Here is a 19,494-nt window from a genome sequence, read left to right as displayed (position 1 = left end):
TCTGCATCTACTGCAGAAAAGGTCACAGAGAAGCTGGTTAACAATGTTTGTGTAGACAACCAGTGACATAAGAACTATTTCAGGCTTACGTGTCACAGTGTTCAACCTAAGATGTAAGCCAGATGCTGTTTTGTCTCATACAGGTGCTTACAAAGATTGTCTCTTGCTAATTTTTCCCACCTTTTATTATCTCCATGTCATCGCCCCCCCCCCCCCCCCCCCCCCCCCTTTGCTACAGTTGCAATCTTCTGATTTAGTGCCTTATTTAGCTTGGAAATGCTCTTAACTAGCAGAGCAAGTCAAGAGTGCTTGTTTTTGCATCTGGATATTACACATGTGTAATATTCAGACTTGGAACATTCTCCAGGAGGATACCAGTAAATAAAAAGTAATGTTAGAGCAAAGTCTGCATGTTAGAGACAGAACATACTACTTTAGATACCAAACAACTCTGTAAAATGATTTTCTTCTATGTAAAGTGACTATAAAAATATGAGACTAAATCTGTTAATGCTGCAATGCCTTTAGATCACAAATGTCTAGTCTGAGTAAAAGTATGTTTGTTTGGTTTTTTTTCCAAGTTGCCTTTTAATATTACCCTGAAGTTGAAACAAGCTACTGTTTCCCTTTGTTGTATAACATGGTTTGTATTCATGCATTTAGTAATTTTCTGTGGGTTTGTTTTAATGCAGGTTTGCAAGGCCTTCCTTTTTCTTGAATTGCAGACCACACTGCATGTGGAGCATTGTCTTGAGATCCTGTGGATGAAAGGAAATGGAAGGATAGGACTGAGGCAGCATTTTTTTTTTCTTCTCTCAGTTCAAATTTTGCCATTTTTTGCATGATCTCTTTCTAGTGCATTAATGATACCAAGTTACAAAGAGCCCTCCTGTTTGAATACTTTTATTTTGTCTAAAATTATTCAAAAATAAGATAACATTAATTAGATGACTGAAATTAGGAGAAAACCCAAACTTATCTATTTTCACTTGCTAAATTATTAGGATTTGGTAGAACTTTTTGTATAGTCTGTTTCAAAACTTTCCTCTTCAGTTGCTTTTTCTGATGTTTTGTTGGTTTTACTCCAAGCAGCAGGGAAAAAAAATCACATTTAAAAGAGAAATGTATTTTTTTAGAACCCTAAGATTAATAGCTGAAATCAAAGTCAGTTTTGACACTTGAAACATCTTGTAATAACTTTTCCTTTGAAACTGCCTGCATTTCAAGAAGGGAGTGCATCTTTAATTTATTAGGATATTGCATGCATAATCTAAAATTAGGTAAATGCAGTTTAAAATAAATTCTAAGTTTTGCCTTTCTGAAAAGCAATAAATAGTCTTTAGGTGACTCTGTTTTGTGTGGGTGCTAATGATATAATTTGCAGATGTCTGGTTTTCACAAAGTATAATGCAGTAGGTACCTCTTAAAATTAGATATATATTATTCTCTTAAGCTGTATGCCCAATACCTGAATGAACCTTTGATTTGGGTGCCTACTGTGGTCAGCTCTTGCAACCCTACCCACAGACTCAGAGATAGTAGCAGTGGTGCAGTGTGGTGCTGGAGAGCCAAAGGGGTTGATGAAATTTGACCACTTTGAATGAGGGGGCTAAAAAGGAGGAGGGATGTGGACCAGATGGCCTTCAGAGGTCCCTTTTAACATAAGTTATTGTATGATAATGTGGATCAATGGCTTTCTGATGTGGGTATCACAACTGGGATGGAGGGCTGGCAGGGAGTACTTACTTATGGAGGGCTGGCAGGGAGTACTTATGGCTTGTATAGGAAGGTTAGGTATATATACTCTCCTTTTATACACTGGCTAAGCTCTTTCCAGCAAAATCTGCCCACTGTCTGGATTTGTGCAGCTGAACAATGACCCCATAAACAGCAAGAGGAAACAAAAAACCTCACCCTATAAGAATTTGCACTGTGTATTGTTTATCAGGGCTGATCTCCATTTAGATCTGGATGCTAAAGGGGTTTTGTTGTTGTTGTTGTTTTGTTTTGTTGGTTTGTGTGTGTATCTGTCTTTATTGAAATTCATATTGTTTGTAAATCAGATACAGACCTATATAGAGATATCTTTGTGCTTTTTAGTCATCATCTACCTGACGTAACTGGGAACAGACTGCTATTTCTGGACTGAGAATACTATGAGTTGTGGAAGAATTGAGATTGATTTTCTAGGATGAAGAATCATTGAAATTGCAGGCTTTGAATTATTTAGATATCATACATTTGTACATATTTTCCAAATTTTGTCACATTTTGGGCCAAAAGCAGCTACAGAGTTGCTCCGTACTTTGTGCCCAAACACATGTGCATGCATGTACTCCCCACGTGTAAGTGGGAGTAATTTAATCTCATTTAATCCACTTAAATTTGATATTGATATGCAATTAAACTTATGTTTTAGATTACTTCTGTCCAATCTGAAGAGAGACTGGCACTTTCAGGAGGTGGTTTCACTTGTATTTTAGACATCTGTCTTAGGAATGGAAGAAATGGTCCTCTGCACTGACTATAGAGGGACCTTAGATAAGATCCCTTTATTAAAATGATTTGGGTAGGGTGAGGCAAATCACATTAACAGGTTTGTGTATTGATTTCTATCCCATTCTGCATTCTCAGACAAAGAATCTGGAGACCATCTAATACAGTAAAGATTATTTTAAACATGTAAGAGCTTCATTTCTGTAAAGAAGTTATATTTAGATTACTTGCTAAGTGAAGAGTAATCATTCACCAATAAGAAAATGATGAGCAGCTGACAAGTTTGTCAGAAGAATCCAAGCTATTGAGTTACAGTTAATCTCCAGAGGAATTTTACTGAAGTTAAGGAAATTTTACCACAGATGTGCTTGATCCCAGGATCCTTAATGGTGGTAACATTAATTCAGATGAATGGTGAAAAATACACATTTAAGCAAGAAAGCACTCTCTTGGTGTCTCCATTTGAGGATCTATGCTTGGAGTTTGTTCTTGGAAGAACAAGAAACTCACCGTGATGTGTATGCATGTTACTGCAAAGGTTTTGTGCTGATAGGTACCCTAAAATACTTTAAAAAGATGTATTAATGCACTATACCATGAGACATACATCTATAACTGTCTCAACTGAGGAACCTTGGTTTTTAATTTATATGCCATTTGGTATTAGAAATGTCTTTGTGCTTTGCATTCTGTGGGAGATTGCATTATCACAGCAGAACTACAGTTTTGCATAAAAGCTTTTGCTAGCTATTCCTTCAAATACACGGCTAATTGGGTTCTCTTGGGCTTATTTGAGATGAATGCAAATACTGTTATTAGTAAAAAGGATCTTTATGTCACTAGTCCTTAGCTGATATTTTTGAGTTTTATGAATGTTTCAGTGAGCTATGGTTGAAGGAAAGGAAAGTGTTTCCTGGCTTGGTGTCTGAGACCTTAATCTAGGTGCCACCAGAACCATGTCTCAAGAAACTAAAAAGGATTCTTTGTGGGTTTCTTTGTGTTTTCTTGTAGCTTGAAAGCCACAAGAAAATGCAAATGCTTCAAAGGAAATTGGCCTCTTAACAACCCCCCCCCCCCCCCCCAGTCTAATAAAATTATCTCCTAATAGAATTTGTAGTCCAGCTGAGTGGTATTATAGACCTCTCTGTTTCTCCTGATATCTACATCGATTATCAAACTTCTCGCATTAGACACCTGCCTTGGAGCTTAACATTTAGTAAGTTCCATGCTTTTTTCCCTTCTTCCTCATCTCTAAAAAAAGAGACCTTACCTCCCAGTCTAGTTCTCTTGAATCCATAGTTACAGAAGAGACAATCAGAAGCTAGATGGATTTTTGTGACTGCTGAGGATTTTCAAACTTGTGGCTTTCTAGATTCTTCTGAGCAAGGTTTGACAAGATGCCTCTTTGGTGAAGAAGGCAGAACAGACTGTTGCTTTACTTTGTTTTGTTTCAGAATGGAAAGATAAAACTAAAGAAGTAAAAGAAGGAACACTCAAGCGATGAAATCTTAGATGATAACTTCTTATCACCTGCTAATTAGAAGGGGAGAGAGGGAGGGATTCTATCATTTGTGTAATTGTAGACCAAGCTGTAAAACCCCAAATTTGTCAGTAAATAAGAATATAATTTACTTTTCCTACAAGTGCAAGATTGTGTCTTTTATTAAAAAAAAAAACAACACAACCCAAACACCCCCCCTGCCCCCAGGAAAAAAAAGCCCCAAAGCAAAAAACCACCACCCCAAACACCTGTATTGTGTTCCTTGAAAACCATACCGTTTTCAACATAAAAGTAAGGGAAATGGTAGAAATTTGTATCTCTGCCTAGATCTTTTGCATGTCTAAGTGCATATGGAGGAGAGATCTTATTAGGAAGCAATGGGTTTCCAACATACTCTGAAACAAGGTATTTTTGCATTAAGAGAACTATATATGTGGTGATTTTAAGAGAAGAGTTGTCCCATGATTTATTCCAGTGCTGATAGGGAATTATTATTGCTTGTGTTCTTGTGCCTTATTCACAAGCCAGGAATCTGTTGTGCTGGATGTTCTACCAATATAGAATAAAAGTCTCTCTCTTTCTCAGAAAATTCAAAATCTAAATTGTGTTGGCAACGGTATGATAATTTATCATGCAGTGTCTGTAGTTTTCAAGCATAAATATTTAACTTGGAGGTATTCAATACTTGAAGAGTAGCTTGTGCACTTGCTCTCTTCATTGAAATGGACTTGTTTTTTCACATTGCTAGTAGCTCATTACACCTTCTTATGTTAATGGAATGCAGCAAAAAACCCCTCTGTTTGGAGTGGGGAGATAAAGGAAAACAAAGATCTAGTTGCAAATGAAGCATGGCTCTTGAATAAGATTTTTTTGTTTAGATTTTAAAAAAATGTTTAGTCTCAACTATGGCAAACGAACTGTCTTAAATCATGTATCTTTCATGTGTGTGTTCTGAAGCCCCAAAACAATTTACAGGAAAAATTCTTTAACTCTCTTATCTGAGCTAACAACTACACACTGAGTTTTAGTCTGACATGATGTTTAAAAGTGTATGTGTACATTATAAATTTTGTTATAGAAAAAGCCATAGCTCAGGTTGCAATCCAGCTTTCATTAGAAGTCTTATCTCTACTTACAAATTACCTCCAGAAAATTTTTCTTTTTGGAAAAAACTAGTGTCATTTTAGCAGTTAGCTGTCAGAATTAATGTCTTGGCAACTTTTTTTTAAAAAAGGCAAGTAAGGAAAAATATCCAAATTATGCTTTAAAGAAAGTGAGTTTTATGTGTGTGCAGACCTGCATACACTAGGGGAAATTTCCAGGGATGTCAACAGAAAATTTACTAAGGATTTCTGGAAAAGACTGTTTTCTTATACAAATAAGTGGGTTTATTTAATTTTAAGATTTTAAGCTTTGTGTATGACTAGTTGTTATTGTCCTGGGATACTGAAAGACTTTTAGACTTTTAGAAAAATATATTTGCAGAGTGAGGTTTTAAAGCCAAAGAAATAGAGTTCCAGGTCAATTGGACTGAAGGCCCTCACCTTCCCTGTTGCAGAGTGACAAGCGTGCATATAGAAGTCTTACAATGTGCTGATGTAGCTGTGATGATCTAAAGGTTTGAGTGAAGCAGGGTTTACTCAGAGGGGCCTCTTTAGATAGATTAACCAATGGAAGAAATACATAAGCTTTCTGTGCAAAGGCCTTCCTTCAGGTCAAACTTGCTTTAGACTAAGAAAAGAAACTACTTCTCACTATAAATCTTACGTCATGTCTGTGATTCGGGAGAAATGTTTTTCTGGCCTGATCTAAAAGACTTAGAGTGTGGGAGGTGCTGCCACCAATCCAGGACGTCAATAGGTGTGTTTCATTGTCTCTATGGTTAGAAAGTGTTTTCCTAAGGTACATGCTGAATTTTTCTTACTGCAAAAGCCATTGCTTCTGCTTATCCACTGTGAGTATGGTGACAGATATTCCCTTTCTGTTCTCTGAAATCAAGTGTACACACACACATCTAGAAATATATGTTAAAATATATATATGTGTGTATATATATATATAAAAAAAATATACACACACACTCTTAAAGATTGCTATAATACCCTCCTCCCCCTCACATCCTCAGGAGCAGCAGTCCAAGTTTGGCATTCCCATTTCTGTCACTTTGCCTCATAGCTTATATTTTCTAGGTCTTTGGTTGGTCTCCTGGCTCTATTCAGGGCAGCCTGAACCAAGCCACATCTTTCTTGAAGTGTGGAACCTGAAACTGCCCACTGTATTTCAGCTGAAGCTCTGCCAATGCTGAGCTGAAGAGAAGGATTACTTGTAGTGTTGCATAGATATTATCCCTGTTTATATGCTACATTGCAATGACTGCGTTTTGTGGGAGGAAGGCAGTATGACAATATCAACTTCTGTTCTGTTGGGGGATCCAATATAACCCCCAAGGCTTTTCTGAAAATAATTTGGGCAGGTGATTAATTTTGCTTAAATACTTTGCATTTGTCCCTGCTGAACTCCATTCTATTTTTAAGAATTTTTCTCCAATTCATGAAGTTCATTTTGAACTCAAATCCTGTCCTTCAGTGTATTTGCTCTACCTCCCGGCTTCATAGTTACCTGCTCATTTAATAACACCATTCACCAGTTCATCATCCAGATCATTAATGAAAACATTGAACAGAATTGGACCCAGGGCAGGCACTTGGGTACCTCCATGTGACACATCTTCCAATTTATACTGTGTACCAATGATAACTGCTCTCAGGCATCCACTGGTTTCGTATTCATGTTATTGCAATTTTTTTCCTTGCTCATATGTCCCTAGCATCTTTGTGAAATAGTCACACAAGACCTCATAAAACTATTAATAAAGCCAGGAGACATGGTACCTACTGCTTCCATCTTGCCTGTGAATTCTGTTACCCAGTTCTGGAAGGAATTAGTTTTCTTTGACACAATGTATTCATGACATCCATGTCTGCTGCTCTTTTTTCCTTGTCTTCCAAGTACTTGCTGACACTTGTTTATTTTACTTATTCCAGATTTTTTTTCTGGAGACTGAAGTTCAACTGGATTTAAATTTCCCCCCTTCCCACTTTTGTAACTGGGGACTCCATTCACCCTTTCTCAGTCCTCTGAGATCTCTCCTGTCTTCCATGAGTTCAAACTAGCAGCTAACAGCTTTGAGATTGCTTCAGAAAGCTCTTTAAATATTCTAGGGTGCGGTACCTAAGTAGCTGAAACCTTGGACATTATCTAAGTACTTTCTAATTTGTTGCCCTTTTACAGTTGGAAATGATACTTGTTTTGGTTTGGGGATTAATTGTGCTAGTCACCTGCTCTTGATGGATTTTTCTTTAGTAAAAATTGATGTAAAAAGGTCATGTAACACTTAAGCCTTCTTACAATCATCTATCAAATGCTCTCCTTTTTCCATTGGTTAATAGATTGATGTTTTCCACATTCTTCCTCTTATTAACAGATCATCTCGTACACTGATTTTTTTTGTGTGTGTGTTATTCTTGACGTTTCTTGTCAGGGACCTCTCACTTTGGTCTTCTGTAACTTTTTTTTCTGTGTGCTTGAATTGGTCTTACACATGATCTTAGTAGTATGACCAGTTTCTGACTTTGTTTCCTTTCTTTCAGTGTTCAGTTAAGACATTATTTAACAAGTTTTTTCTTTTACTGTACCCATCTCTCTGCTTTGGGGGAAAATACAGTTGTGCAACAGTTTCAAGGTTTGCATTTTTTGGATTCTGTTGTTTTTAAAGTGATGGAATAAAAGAATGGTGACACTGCACATTGGCATAGCTCTATTTTAATTTAAAGAATTAATCTAAGCACAAATTCCTCTAAAATAAATGTATGGCTAAATAGATGAAGTCAAGAAACTTAAAAGTTGCAATTCCATTGTGTCATTAACTTGCCCACTCCTCATATAGAATAGTCATTGCTTAGTTTTGGTTTTTTTAATGATGCTTTTGGGATAGTTAATAGGTGGGTGCAGATTACAGATAGATGTTATGAGAATGCAAATAGCACTTAAAGGTATTAATGATCACTGTATATTTTAACAGTGATTTTGGTGATGACCATTTTGGTAATTTAGTTGTAAGCTTACATATCAGGTATTTTGTGCAACACGGTGCATGTCCTGTTGTATAGCAACCTTATCTGTTGCTTTTCTAACTTTGATTTTTGAGACCTGTATTTCTGTTGTTTCTGCATTTGAAGTAGTTCTGCAACTTTGCATTTTTGCAGAAATAAAAGTCTCTCCCAAAGACTTTGTAATCAAATTTGTTAACTTATATGGACTTTTCTGTTTAATTGCTATTCAAATGCTTAAACTCATGATCTGTAGCACAGAAATATTTGAGAGAGAAGAGTTTTGTACACCAGCTGGACATAGTCAACGGTACAAATTCTTGCTACAGGGTGGTAGGGATTATCAGGGTGATGATGCTGTGGATCACAGTGCTTAGTGAGTTATTGCATTTGGGTGGGGGCTGAATCTCCATTTCCCAGTTCTGGTCAACTTCCAGCTTAACAACAGCATAAACAAATATGATTAAAGTGATTTAGGTATTGGGAAACTTTATTTGTAGAGGGGAAATTGAGTGAAGTATTTTAACTGCTACATTGCAAAATGAAAGTAGCAAATCTAGTAACTGCAGTTCTCAGGTTACAGCAAAGTTTTGTGGTGGGGAGAAATGAGTGCCATAGGTGAAATTTAGCATGGTGCCTCACAAGTTCAATATGAATTTTGTTCTGCTTACTTCCTAGGAATTAGCACTAAGCATTTAGATTATAGGGTAGAATTTCATTCTCCCTGAAATTTTGGCTATGCCATCTTGAAAATATTTTGCTCAGTTCTTGAATGTACTTTCCGTGAAGCTGTGTGAGCTTCATTCTTTAATTTAAGCTATTTCTATAAACTGCCTGTAGATCAAATAATTTGTCATTGCCATTAGTTATTTAGTACAGATAGAGTCTGCACCCTCTGAGCTTCATAAAACAGACAGATCCTTATCAGTAATCAATATTTGTAATATTTGTTAATATAAATCTGTCATTACTGACTCATCTTTTGAAATTAATTTGGGACAAAGAGCTTTTTTATGGGACTGGTGATCATAGTAGAAGCAAAAGCAATGCAACCACCACAAGTTGTATCCTTAACTTTGCTGGCACATCAAAGTCAAAATGCGTAGACTTGAATCCTCATGTGAAACCTAACTAATAAGCAATAATAATGAAGAAACTTGATACATTCCCAAATTGCAGAAAAGTCTTCATTAAGATGCAGCAGCTGTTTGTTTTCAGGACCACATGGTCTAGTCAGCATGATAAGAACACAGTGGCAATGGATCAGCAAGTTTGCTTTAACTGGAAAACACACACATCTTTCTTATCCACTCTAATGGGTCAGTATTAAAGAGGAGCTGGAGTTGGAGAATAATTAGAGTAATTTTCCATTTATTTTTCTCTCCAGCATGCCTCAGGCTGGGGAGGTCAAATAGACGCTAAAGAGAAAAACTGCATCTGGAACTAGTCTGAAAATAAATATGTATCCCATGAGTAGTGCTGTGTACAATTTGCTTAGTCTTAGAAAACTAACTAAGTTTTTCTGCCAGTTGATTGCCTGCTTCACGAGGAAATCTGCTTAGCCTGTGCGATTCTGAAAGCTCTTTTTCTTCAGTTTCAAAATCTGAGGGATGTGAATTAACTATTTCCCATTTCTTGTTTCTTTCAGCTTTCCCTTTCACATATCAGAGTCATATTACTCACCAGCTTCCTTTGGCTGGTTTGCAACTAGCAGGTTTTTCAGTAAGCAGAGACAAGCTCTAGATTTTCTTGCTATGCAATGAAACTATAACAGCCTGGAAATCTTAAGGCAATGCCTGACATAAAATAACATCCGACTCCATCATGTCCTTCCTTGTGATTCCGTGAGATGAATTTGAAAATCTTGCATGCTTTCTAGGTAGACGCATATCCTGTTGCACTCTGTGTGACAATGTAATTGTATTTATTCTACTTGCTTTAATTCATTTGTAGTGCAGTCATTGCTGTGATATCTTGGCACTGTACATCCAGCTATGAAGTATGCATCTTGGGTAATTATTTCTGTTCAAGAACAGTTTGCCAGTTCCTGGTTTTGAATGTCTTTCATCTGATATTTTAAGGAAAGTGGAGTGTCACGTGGTCTTCTGTTTGCTTTGTCTAGCAGTCTATAGGAGCCCATCTGATCTAGTTCACCCTATTTCTATATTATTCTGAAGCTGAACATGGTCAGTAGCAGACTTTGAGCTTGCTTTGAAATAAAAGGTGATCTAACTCCTTTACTGGGTTTCTACTACCTGCCCCTTGCATGTACACTCTTTCTGAAGCATAGCCTCTGAAGGGGAAACAAAATCTCTCGAGTGTGCAGTGTTTTGAAACTGAAGTCTGGTTTCATAGACTGTGAAGGAATAAGATATGTAGATCATTTGGGCTTCCTTTTACCTGTATCTCAACATATGGGCCACAGGCAAACTCAGAAGTCCACAAAAAATTTAAGTAGTCTCTTAAATCTTATATAGGACATATATAAACAAGATGATCTGCCTAATTAAAATTGTGACTCTGTGTAAGTTTTATGTTGCACTTTTCTAACATGGCTTATATTTTCTTCTATGAAGTGTCTGTGGCAAAATTCAGTTAATCTTTCACAAATTCTCACATATCTCAATTGAAATGTATTCCAAAGAGAAAGGGAATTGGTTTTGAAGCTTCAAAATTCACTCATTTTGAAGTGATTGAAGTTTTGAGTTGCTGAGAAAGCCTCATTGAAGAGGCACAGGTGACTTAACTGTCTTTACTGAAACAATGGAACAATTGTACTAGCTTGAAAGGGTGACTTTCATTTTTTTGTAGCGCTAAGACCTTCTAAATATCAGATACATGTGACCAGATAGATATGTTCTATTATTATGATTGGGCAAAAGCATATACTCTCTCAGTTTTGGCTAAAAGAGGTGAAACTTGGGACTGCTAGGTCTTAGCATTCTTGTTAATACACGCTTTTTAAGTAAGTGTTACTCCATTGATTTTAATAGTTCGTCTATCCTAAAATCAGCTTATCAGGATAAGGAATCAGTTCTAGTTTCTAAATATGTGATGGTTGGCTTAAACTATCTGCACAGCACCGTATAGAGCACAAAAGCCATGAACTCTGCCTTTGTGTTCCAGTTTCTGCTTCAGCGTACCTTCTAGTCAGGCTCTTCTTAGGCTTATATATATGTACTGTTTGCAGAGAGAATTAACCTTACTGTTAAAATTTCACTTTACCTTGAGGTTATCTTGAAAACTTAAGGATTTTTATGATAGGACTTGAGAATCTCATTTGGGTGCTTTGCCACATACTAAATAGCATAGTGCTGCATGTCTGTGTGATAAAGTGATGAGAACTAGCCTCACCTTTTGAGCTTTCAAACAATCCAACTTGCAAAATGTGTGGGTAAAAAAGTAAAAGAAGGACAGTTTCTTTTCTGTGAATCCCTGGAGATTGTATTGATTGGAGGCACTTCTAACAGCTCAGTGTCCATTGGGTCTTGTTGGGAGACTGTTGCAAGATGAATGATTGCATAGTAGTATTACTTCAAAATGAAGAGCTTGAATTGGAGGAACAAGCTGGTCGTAAGTGGATACCCTACACTTATCCTTAACCTTAGCTCTTGATTTTACTGATACTTAAGATTTTTAAAAACCCTATTTCTCTTTTTTGCTGCTTAAAAAATGTCTTCACAAATTTCTGGGTTTTCTTCCTTTCACAGGTTCCAACTATGGGAGTCCCCGTCCAGCTCATGCCAACATGAATGCCAATGCAGCTGCAGGGCTTGCCCCAGAGCACATCCCTACTCCAGGGGCAGCTCTGTCCTGGCAAGCTGCAATTGATGCTGCCAGGCAAGCCAAACTGATGGGTAGTGCTGGCAATGCAACAATATCCACAGCTAGCTCCACGCAGAGAAAACGGCAGCAGTACGGGAAACAGAAAAAACAGGGTACCACCACAGCTACACGTCCTCCCCGGGCACTGCTGTGTTTAACACTGAAAAATCCCATCCGGAGGGCATGCATCAGCATCGTCGAATGGAAATATCCTTTTTTGATGTTCTCATTTGGAAAACAGTGAATTGTGCACATCAGGCACTATTCGTAAGTGTGAAGAAATCAATACATTAAGTTGAAAGGCACCACTGGGAATGTAAAGTACATGAGTAGTTTTTGATGTCTTAACTGAGATCATTTATGCTGGGGGGAAAAAAAGTTTAGGACTGAAGCCTTAAATTTACCCTTGTGTAAGAAACCGCTAGAAGTTTAAATGATAAAGGTTAGGGGTTGGATTCTGCTCTTTTAAAAACACATGGCCCAGGCTGACATTGATGGGAGATACGCAAGATATCTGAGGCCAGAACTGAACTGACTATGGGGTTGACAGCAGCTGCTGTCTTTCCCTTTTTTTTTTTTTTTTTTTTTTTGCAAGCACTTAAAGAGGTGTCACCAGTCAAACAGCTCAGGTACTTTGCATCATATGCTTTTTGTTAAACACGTGGCATCACACTTTCTACAGTATGGAGGAAAGACTGGGACAAAAGGAGGATAAGAAACCCCAAACGTATGCAATAAGACCCTGAAACAGGGCTAAGGTCTGTTAATTATATTGGAATTCCACTTAAACTAATAAGGCTCACTAATGTATGGTAAGAGATACTGGTTATCTGGAAGCAGGGAAAAAGATAGACAGTTAAAGTAATCCTGCAACATGTACAAATGCAGTACAGGGCCAGATCTAGTAGTCTGAACAAGAGACAGACTGTGCCACAGATGATAGATGATAATAGCTGACACAGAACTGCAGAATGTAGGAGTCAGTGCTGCTTCCCTGGAAAGTAACTAAGAGTTTGGCCATTGGCTTCTGCATGTGGAAGGAGCAAAGCCTTTTTAGTCACCCAAGTCTGATCAGCACAAGCTGGAATTTGAGAACTTAGCGTGAAACACAAACTGAAATAAAATATACCTTCCTCGCCTCCCCAAAGAGAAACCAAGACTAACCCAGAACAGTAATTGTCAGTAAATCACAAGCTAATAGGGTTCTTCAGTAAATACAAAAGAAAAAACATGTTGTTAGGGATAGATAAGCATGTCAAGGGAAGGCAGTACAGAACTTGGCAGTAGTTAATATGATAAAAAATGAATGATGGCATTTAAGACAATGTGATAATATTGGTCCTTTGGGTGTCTGGTGGGATGTTAGAAAGATGAAAACAGAATATGAGTATATTGGGTCTTGCTGACATGGACATATTTTTCAGATGAAGAACTTGTTAAAAATGCTCCTGTCAATTCTTAGATGTCCTTAAACTACCTGCCTGCCTATTCCTTTCTTCAGATGCTAATTTTTAATCCCCCTGATTAAGTTTGCTACTTTTTATCCCTTCTGGCATAGCTCTGATACTTTAAGCATAAGATGATGGATGATGACTAACAGGATGAAGCTGAATATTGGTTTACTTGCCAGCACCCCAGTAAACCACGTCTTTAGAGAAAAAGCACAGAGTGACATTTGATAAATGAATAAGATCAGCAATGAATGATGGGAATGATGTGTTGTAAAACAGGATACAGCACTGCTGAGATCAAGAGAGGACAAAACAATGTGATTAAAGCAATTCAAATAAGCTGATGCTTGCATTTTTTGGTTTTGTTTGGTTTTAGGTGAGTTGATGGAAATATTTTTTTTTCCATCAGAACCTCTCATTGGAGATGTAGTGTTTATAAATGTGAAACACTTCAATGACAAGTAACAATATCAAAGGGTTGTGATAAAGTGTAATTTTATTCTGTACTCTGACTTTTCCTAATTGCTAAAAACTACTGAGAAAAGCTTAGCTTAATTTGCTGAACCACTAAAGTCTAAGCATAGTAGGTATTAAACAAATATCAAATGGTACTTCTGTGGTGTTTCTTACCCAAATATTATAGTGTTAAGAGCCTGAAGATGCAATTGAATATAAGAAAAAGTGAAATCAAGTAATTACTTTATTTTGCAAAGATTTAGCTGTGTATTTAATTTTCTGTAATGTGTGCAGTGTATTTGTAGATTTTATACCATTTTATTTTTACAGTGCAAAAAGAGACTAGAAGTAAAAGAAAATATGCATAAACAGTGCTAAGTTAATGGATAATAATCCTGTCAAAACCAAAAAGTCTAGGAAGGAAGTGATTAAGAAAAAGAAAGCCTATGGAAATTCAGGTCTTTATGCAGTAAACACTATATATACAACTTGAGGTATCTGAGAAGTCCTGTTGATTTCACATATAATCTACTTACCCTGATCTGCTCTTCTTCCTCCATATCATCATGTAACTCCTGTTATTCATAGGTTTAAGCACAGTAGTCTGGCGAGTTTGGAACCTTTTCACTCTTCCATATGTGAAATGTAGAACGTATCTGAGCATAAACAGTGGTCAGGTGCATGTATATGTTGCAGTTCAGGCTGCTGCACATCCTGATCTCCAGTTCTTTCCTGCTAAAACCTGCTGAGAACAGTAGTCTGCTGACCAAAATCATACATGCTGTGTTGACATTTGGCAGCGCTGCAAAGCCAGTCCCATGGTAGATAAATTCATGCTCAAATGCACTCTATGGCACAGGTTATGCTTGGCATTCTCCCTGTCCTATCCTGTTCTTCATTCCCCTCCAGAGTACTGGCGAGTTATCCCAGAGCTAGTCTCCAGGATATTCTTGCAGGCAAGTAAATGTAGACAGACTATAAATCTGGTTTCTAGTCTGTTTGGAGACACTTTACAGCAATTGAGGTTAAGGAGTCCACCAAAGTAGATGAAGTACAGTGCCAGCAAATTGGTAAGGAGAAAATGCCCTTTGATTCCAATGGACAGTCATTGGGGCATCAAGGTTGTGCAGGATTTTTTTGTTGAACATCCCAAATGTTTGGGTTTTTTTTCCCTGATAAGGTTGATACTGGGCTGAAATGCCCCTGAATTGGTGTTAGTTTCTCTGCCATAAGGAACTCTTAATTTGCTGGTGTCCCTAATATACATGTTTGTTTTCCCTATGATGCCAAATGAAATGCAAATAAAAGAAAAAGAAATACTCCCTCAAATAATTTTAAAGCAAAACAAGGATACACGACAATTTGCAGTATAAGCACATTTTGGACAAAGCCATGATTTTTTGCCTTAACAAACTTTATCATCATTTAAACATCTTCTAACTGAATGTATGCATGTATTTCTTGGGCCCTTGCATTTAACTTTGAGATATGAGAGAGAGATTGAGAAAGGGGGAAAAAATACAACAACAAAAAACCCTCAAAACTTTTGTTAAAACTATTCCAGGGTTTGTAAATGCAGATGGAAAAGAGCAAGAGAAACTAATCATAAGAGGAAAGATGACAGTCCTTCTAGAACAGGCTTCTGTTATTAAAAATAGTGCAGCCACACTTAAAGGAAAATAGGGAAAATGTGATCTAAATAAATAAAAGAAGAAAAAACTTTTAAGAAATCTGTGTTTACTCTGGCACGCGACTGGCCTACACTGCTTTTGACATATTAGGAAGATTCTTGGCTGGGACCTCCTAAAAGCACTTAAAAAGGCATATGTTTCTTTTCAGAATATAAGGGGCTTGGAATGTTTTCTTTAAACAGAATTCTTATAAATCTTTTATTTTTTTTTTTTTTATTTGTGTGTGCACAGTTTGGAACAATTTCCTTAACTCCATTCCTCAGACCATTTGAAATAATTATTTTACTGACTATTTTTGCCAATTGTGTGGCCTTAGCTATCTATATCCCCTTTCCAGAAGATGATTCCAATGCCACCAATTCCAATCTGGTAAGTCTTTGATGGTGTTTAGTCTTACTATTTTGAAAGTCCTTGTAAAAAGTGACCAGAGAGACTGTTGAAGGTAGGGAACATAAATATATCCTCCAAAGATGATAACATAATAAAGTAAAAACTGGTTTTGAGTGCTATGTCTCCTATTCATGTTAGCACCTGTTTCAGTTGAGCTGGCTTTAGAAAAGAATGTTCCAAAAGTTGTGCGGGTGCTGTATGTGATGTTTTGGTTAACAAATTTCTGCATGCTGCAAAAGTGCTTGGTAAGTTTTAAACTGCAGGTATTTGTGGAAGAAATCTTTTAATCATGGATTATATGGTGGTTTTTGTCTCAAAGTGCTATTGTGAAATTGATTCTGTCTTCCTCCCAGGTGACACATGAGAACACAGCTTGATGACTAATTTCTAGAAAGTACATTAATGCTTGCATTTCAGACACACATGTTTGGTTGAACAATATTTGTGGGTTTGTTTTTTTTGGTGTGCTGTGTGGGTTTTGTTTGTTTGTTTGGTCCATCGCGTGTCCCCCGTCCCCCCCCCCCCCCCCGTTGGGGGAATATAGCTTTTCCTCTGTTAACACTGGTGCTAATGTTGGTAGTTTGGGATAGATCTGTCCATATAAAAAGGCGAGAGTGTTTACTTTTGGCTTGGCATGAAGTCATAGCAAAGAATTCTGTTCAGTAAGGGAACAACACAAAACAGCTCTGGAACGCAATTCACTGAATTGGCAGAAAACATTTTTCTTCCTCTCAAATATGTGAACAAATCTCCTACTTGTCCGGTTGGATCAGGATGAAAACTTGCTTCCAGAGTTTGAGTTGGGATGCTATTTCCTGATTAAAATTTACTGAGACATAAGAAATTTTAGAGCAACAGAGGAGGAAAACAAAAGCCATACTTCCAAAGTAGGGGTAATTGGGATGGCTGACAGACATTGTAATTAAAATGATGCATGCTGTTCTTGGAAGTCAGTCATTTGATTAAATATCTCTTGAAGTTGTATAAAACAATTTGGGAACTTCAGGATTTTGCTGGAACAGTACTTCTGTGTTTAAAAACAAAACAAAAAAACTAACAAAAAAATTGTAGCGTAGTGCTCTTCCACTGCAACTCTGTAAAGAAGTTTAAAAATAGGAGCAGGAGGAGATAAGTGATTGTGAACTTTTAACTGTTTTCTATACTTACAGAATATGTGAGTTGGTCTTGTTTCTCTTTTGCTGCTATCTCTTTGTTAGCTTGATTTTAGTGTTAAACAATGATGAATTGTGGTGTGTATGTTTGAAACACTTCAGTATGGCACCTTTCAAAAATTACTATCTTTTATTAAATAAAGCAGATTCACTTGATCCTCTGGCTATAAAAGACAGTAAGTTGTTTATTGCACGTTCTGACTTGCAAGGTTGAAAAAGGAAATGAAGCAGAGTTGAAGGTTAGAGGACTCTTAATTTGTCTTGAGTTTAATTGGATGTGGATATTTGCCTTATTTCAGTGAGGAGACTGCTGGCTAATACTAGGTTGGGAGTATATTCATAATTGAATGAGGTATATTGAAACTGTTCTACTATCAGAAAATATATGCACCTCGTGAGCTGTTGCTGTTCTGCATCTGTTTTCTAAGACATCTTTTGCATCATTTGGTCAACTTATCAAAACATTCATGTTATTTGTGAGTAGGATTTAAAGAAACAACAGCCAAGCCAAATTACCATCTTGGGAAAGTTTAGAAATGTTATAGCCTTTAGGATGAAGAGGCATTGTTCATTTATATAAATAGCTGTTTCACAGAAGTGAGGGGAGAAGAAAGTAAAATGGGGAGTCTGCTTGACCTCACTTTGTTCTTTGGGTCTTAATGGAAAAAGTAATTAAAAATGGAAAATGGGATACTTAGTATCCCATGGTGGGCTTGCACTAGTGGAATTAAGACTCTATTCTACACTATAGATCAAACCCTGGAGCTCCGACTGCTCATTAGCCTTTAGTCCTGTGATTTCCTCTTAGTCCTTGTTTGTGGCTGTGGTTGTTTGGTTTTGTGTGTTTTGGGGTTTTTTTTGTTTGTTTTCTCAGGGTGATATACATATATCTTGGCATGTATATACTGCTGTTGGGAAACAAACTTTCTGAGTATATGTCATATTCTGCATTTGAGAACATTTTACAGAATTGTGAAGAGTTGTATGTTGTGATCAGTTAATAAAGTACTAAGCAATAGGGAGGGGAAGTGGAAGATAAGGGTGAAAAATTTTGTCAGTTGTGTTTTGGAATGGGATGAAAGAATAGATGAAACGTGGAGTTAAAGGAAAGCTATTCCAGATGGCAGGAATTGCAGAAGAGTGGGACCTTACTCTCAAAGACCCAAACTGTACATAGAAGGGACTAGAAAGAATCTGGGGGTAATAATATGTTCCTATAAAAGCTCATGTACTCACTTGATTTTTTTAATTTCTCTTTTTCTACTTGTAAGCATGTATTTTGCAATCAGATTTATTTCATAGCCGTGAAATCTAGAGTTCCAAAGGCTATAATCTGAAACAGGAAAGGAGTGTATGTCTGCAATGTGTGCATGCAGGTTAACAGCGTGCACAGATGCGTGTACTGTGCAGAAGTGTGAGTCTGACTGAATGTATACAGAATCCTGCTAGCTGCCCAGAAGAAAATTTCACTTGTGTAAGAACTCGATTCATTTCCATTTTGCAGTTTAGTTTTTTAGGGGTAAAGCTACCATAGAAACTTGTACATTCCTGGTTTCCTGAGCCATCTCTAACTTCCTGAGACATGAAGAGACTATCTACAGAAAACATATGATGAATAGTAAGGGTTTTACAAGGTCTGAAAGTGATGACACAACGGTTTTCCTATAAGCTGCCACTTTTCCCTTAGGGTCCTAAGTATTCCTTCTCTAAGGTTTCATCTCTAAGGTTTCAAACAAGGTTTTCTTTGGGGGCTAAGGTAAAAATTCAATCAGTTGTTTTCAACAAGCTAATGGAGTAGAGGGTGGTTAGAGAAGAGAAAGCAATTCTGAATTGTGAGTGGCTTCTTTCCTTTTCTTTGTAAAAGCAGAAAAATGATAGCTAAATAATATTTTGATAAGTAATTGCTCTGTATGAATTTCACAGATGCGATCAGCCATTGATCAAATAGGGCATACTGATTGCTGTATGCCTTCCACAGTAGTCTTGAGGAGACACATGCCTCATTTGCCTGTACAAAACCAGTAACCTATAGTCATATATCCATTTTAATAAGCCTTGTCTTTAGGTGCAAAACCTATTTGATATGATGCCACAGTAATTAGTATGGGCATTGGAACTAAATACAGAAGAGTCCAATAAATAATTCCTTCCCTTTTGTGCTAGCGAGGAATTGTGATTAGCTGTTATGTATTACAAGTTTAGGCCAAATACCACATGGGTGTTCTGACTGGTTCTCTGCAATCTGGCTTCCTTAATAATAATAATTCCTATAAATCCTCAAGCCATTTTATCAAGTCTAGGGATGGTAACTTGGACTGTGAAGCACTTTCATTTTTCAAATGCACATTTATACTAAAACCCAGATTTCATATTTGTTATGTTCACTGCAGTGTCTTTGTCGCT

At 37.0% G+C, this 19,494-nt stretch overlaps 1 protein-coding gene across 4 annotated transcripts in view; it reads left to right on the top strand.

Annotated features, from left to right (window-relative positions):
- Window positions 1–19,494, top strand: part of CACNA1C (calcium voltage-gated channel subunit alpha1 C) — a 498,947-nt gene that overhangs the window by 63,173 nt on the left and 416,280 nt on the right. For all 4 annotated transcript variants that reach the window (XM_052789484.1, XM_052789488.1, XM_052789485.1 and 1 more), the window contains exons 2-3: window positions 11,817–12,153; window positions 15,793–15,898. In XM_052789484.1, coding sequence (XP_052645444.1) covers window positions 11,817–12,153; window positions 15,793–15,898 — 443 coding nt within the window. The remainder of the gene's footprint in view (window positions 1–11,816; window positions 12,154–15,792; window positions 15,899–19,494) is intronic.

The sequence above is a fragment of the Harpia harpyja genome, chromosome 6 (assembly GCF_026419915.1).
Source record: "Harpia harpyja isolate bHarHar1 chromosome 6, bHarHar1 primary haplotype, whole genome shotgun sequence".
Taxonomy (NCBI): Eukaryota; Metazoa; Chordata; class Aves; order Accipitriformes; family Accipitridae; genus Harpia; species Harpia harpyja.
Note: the sequence above shows the minus strand (reverse complement) of the source record. Positions and strands in the feature narration are given on the sequence as shown.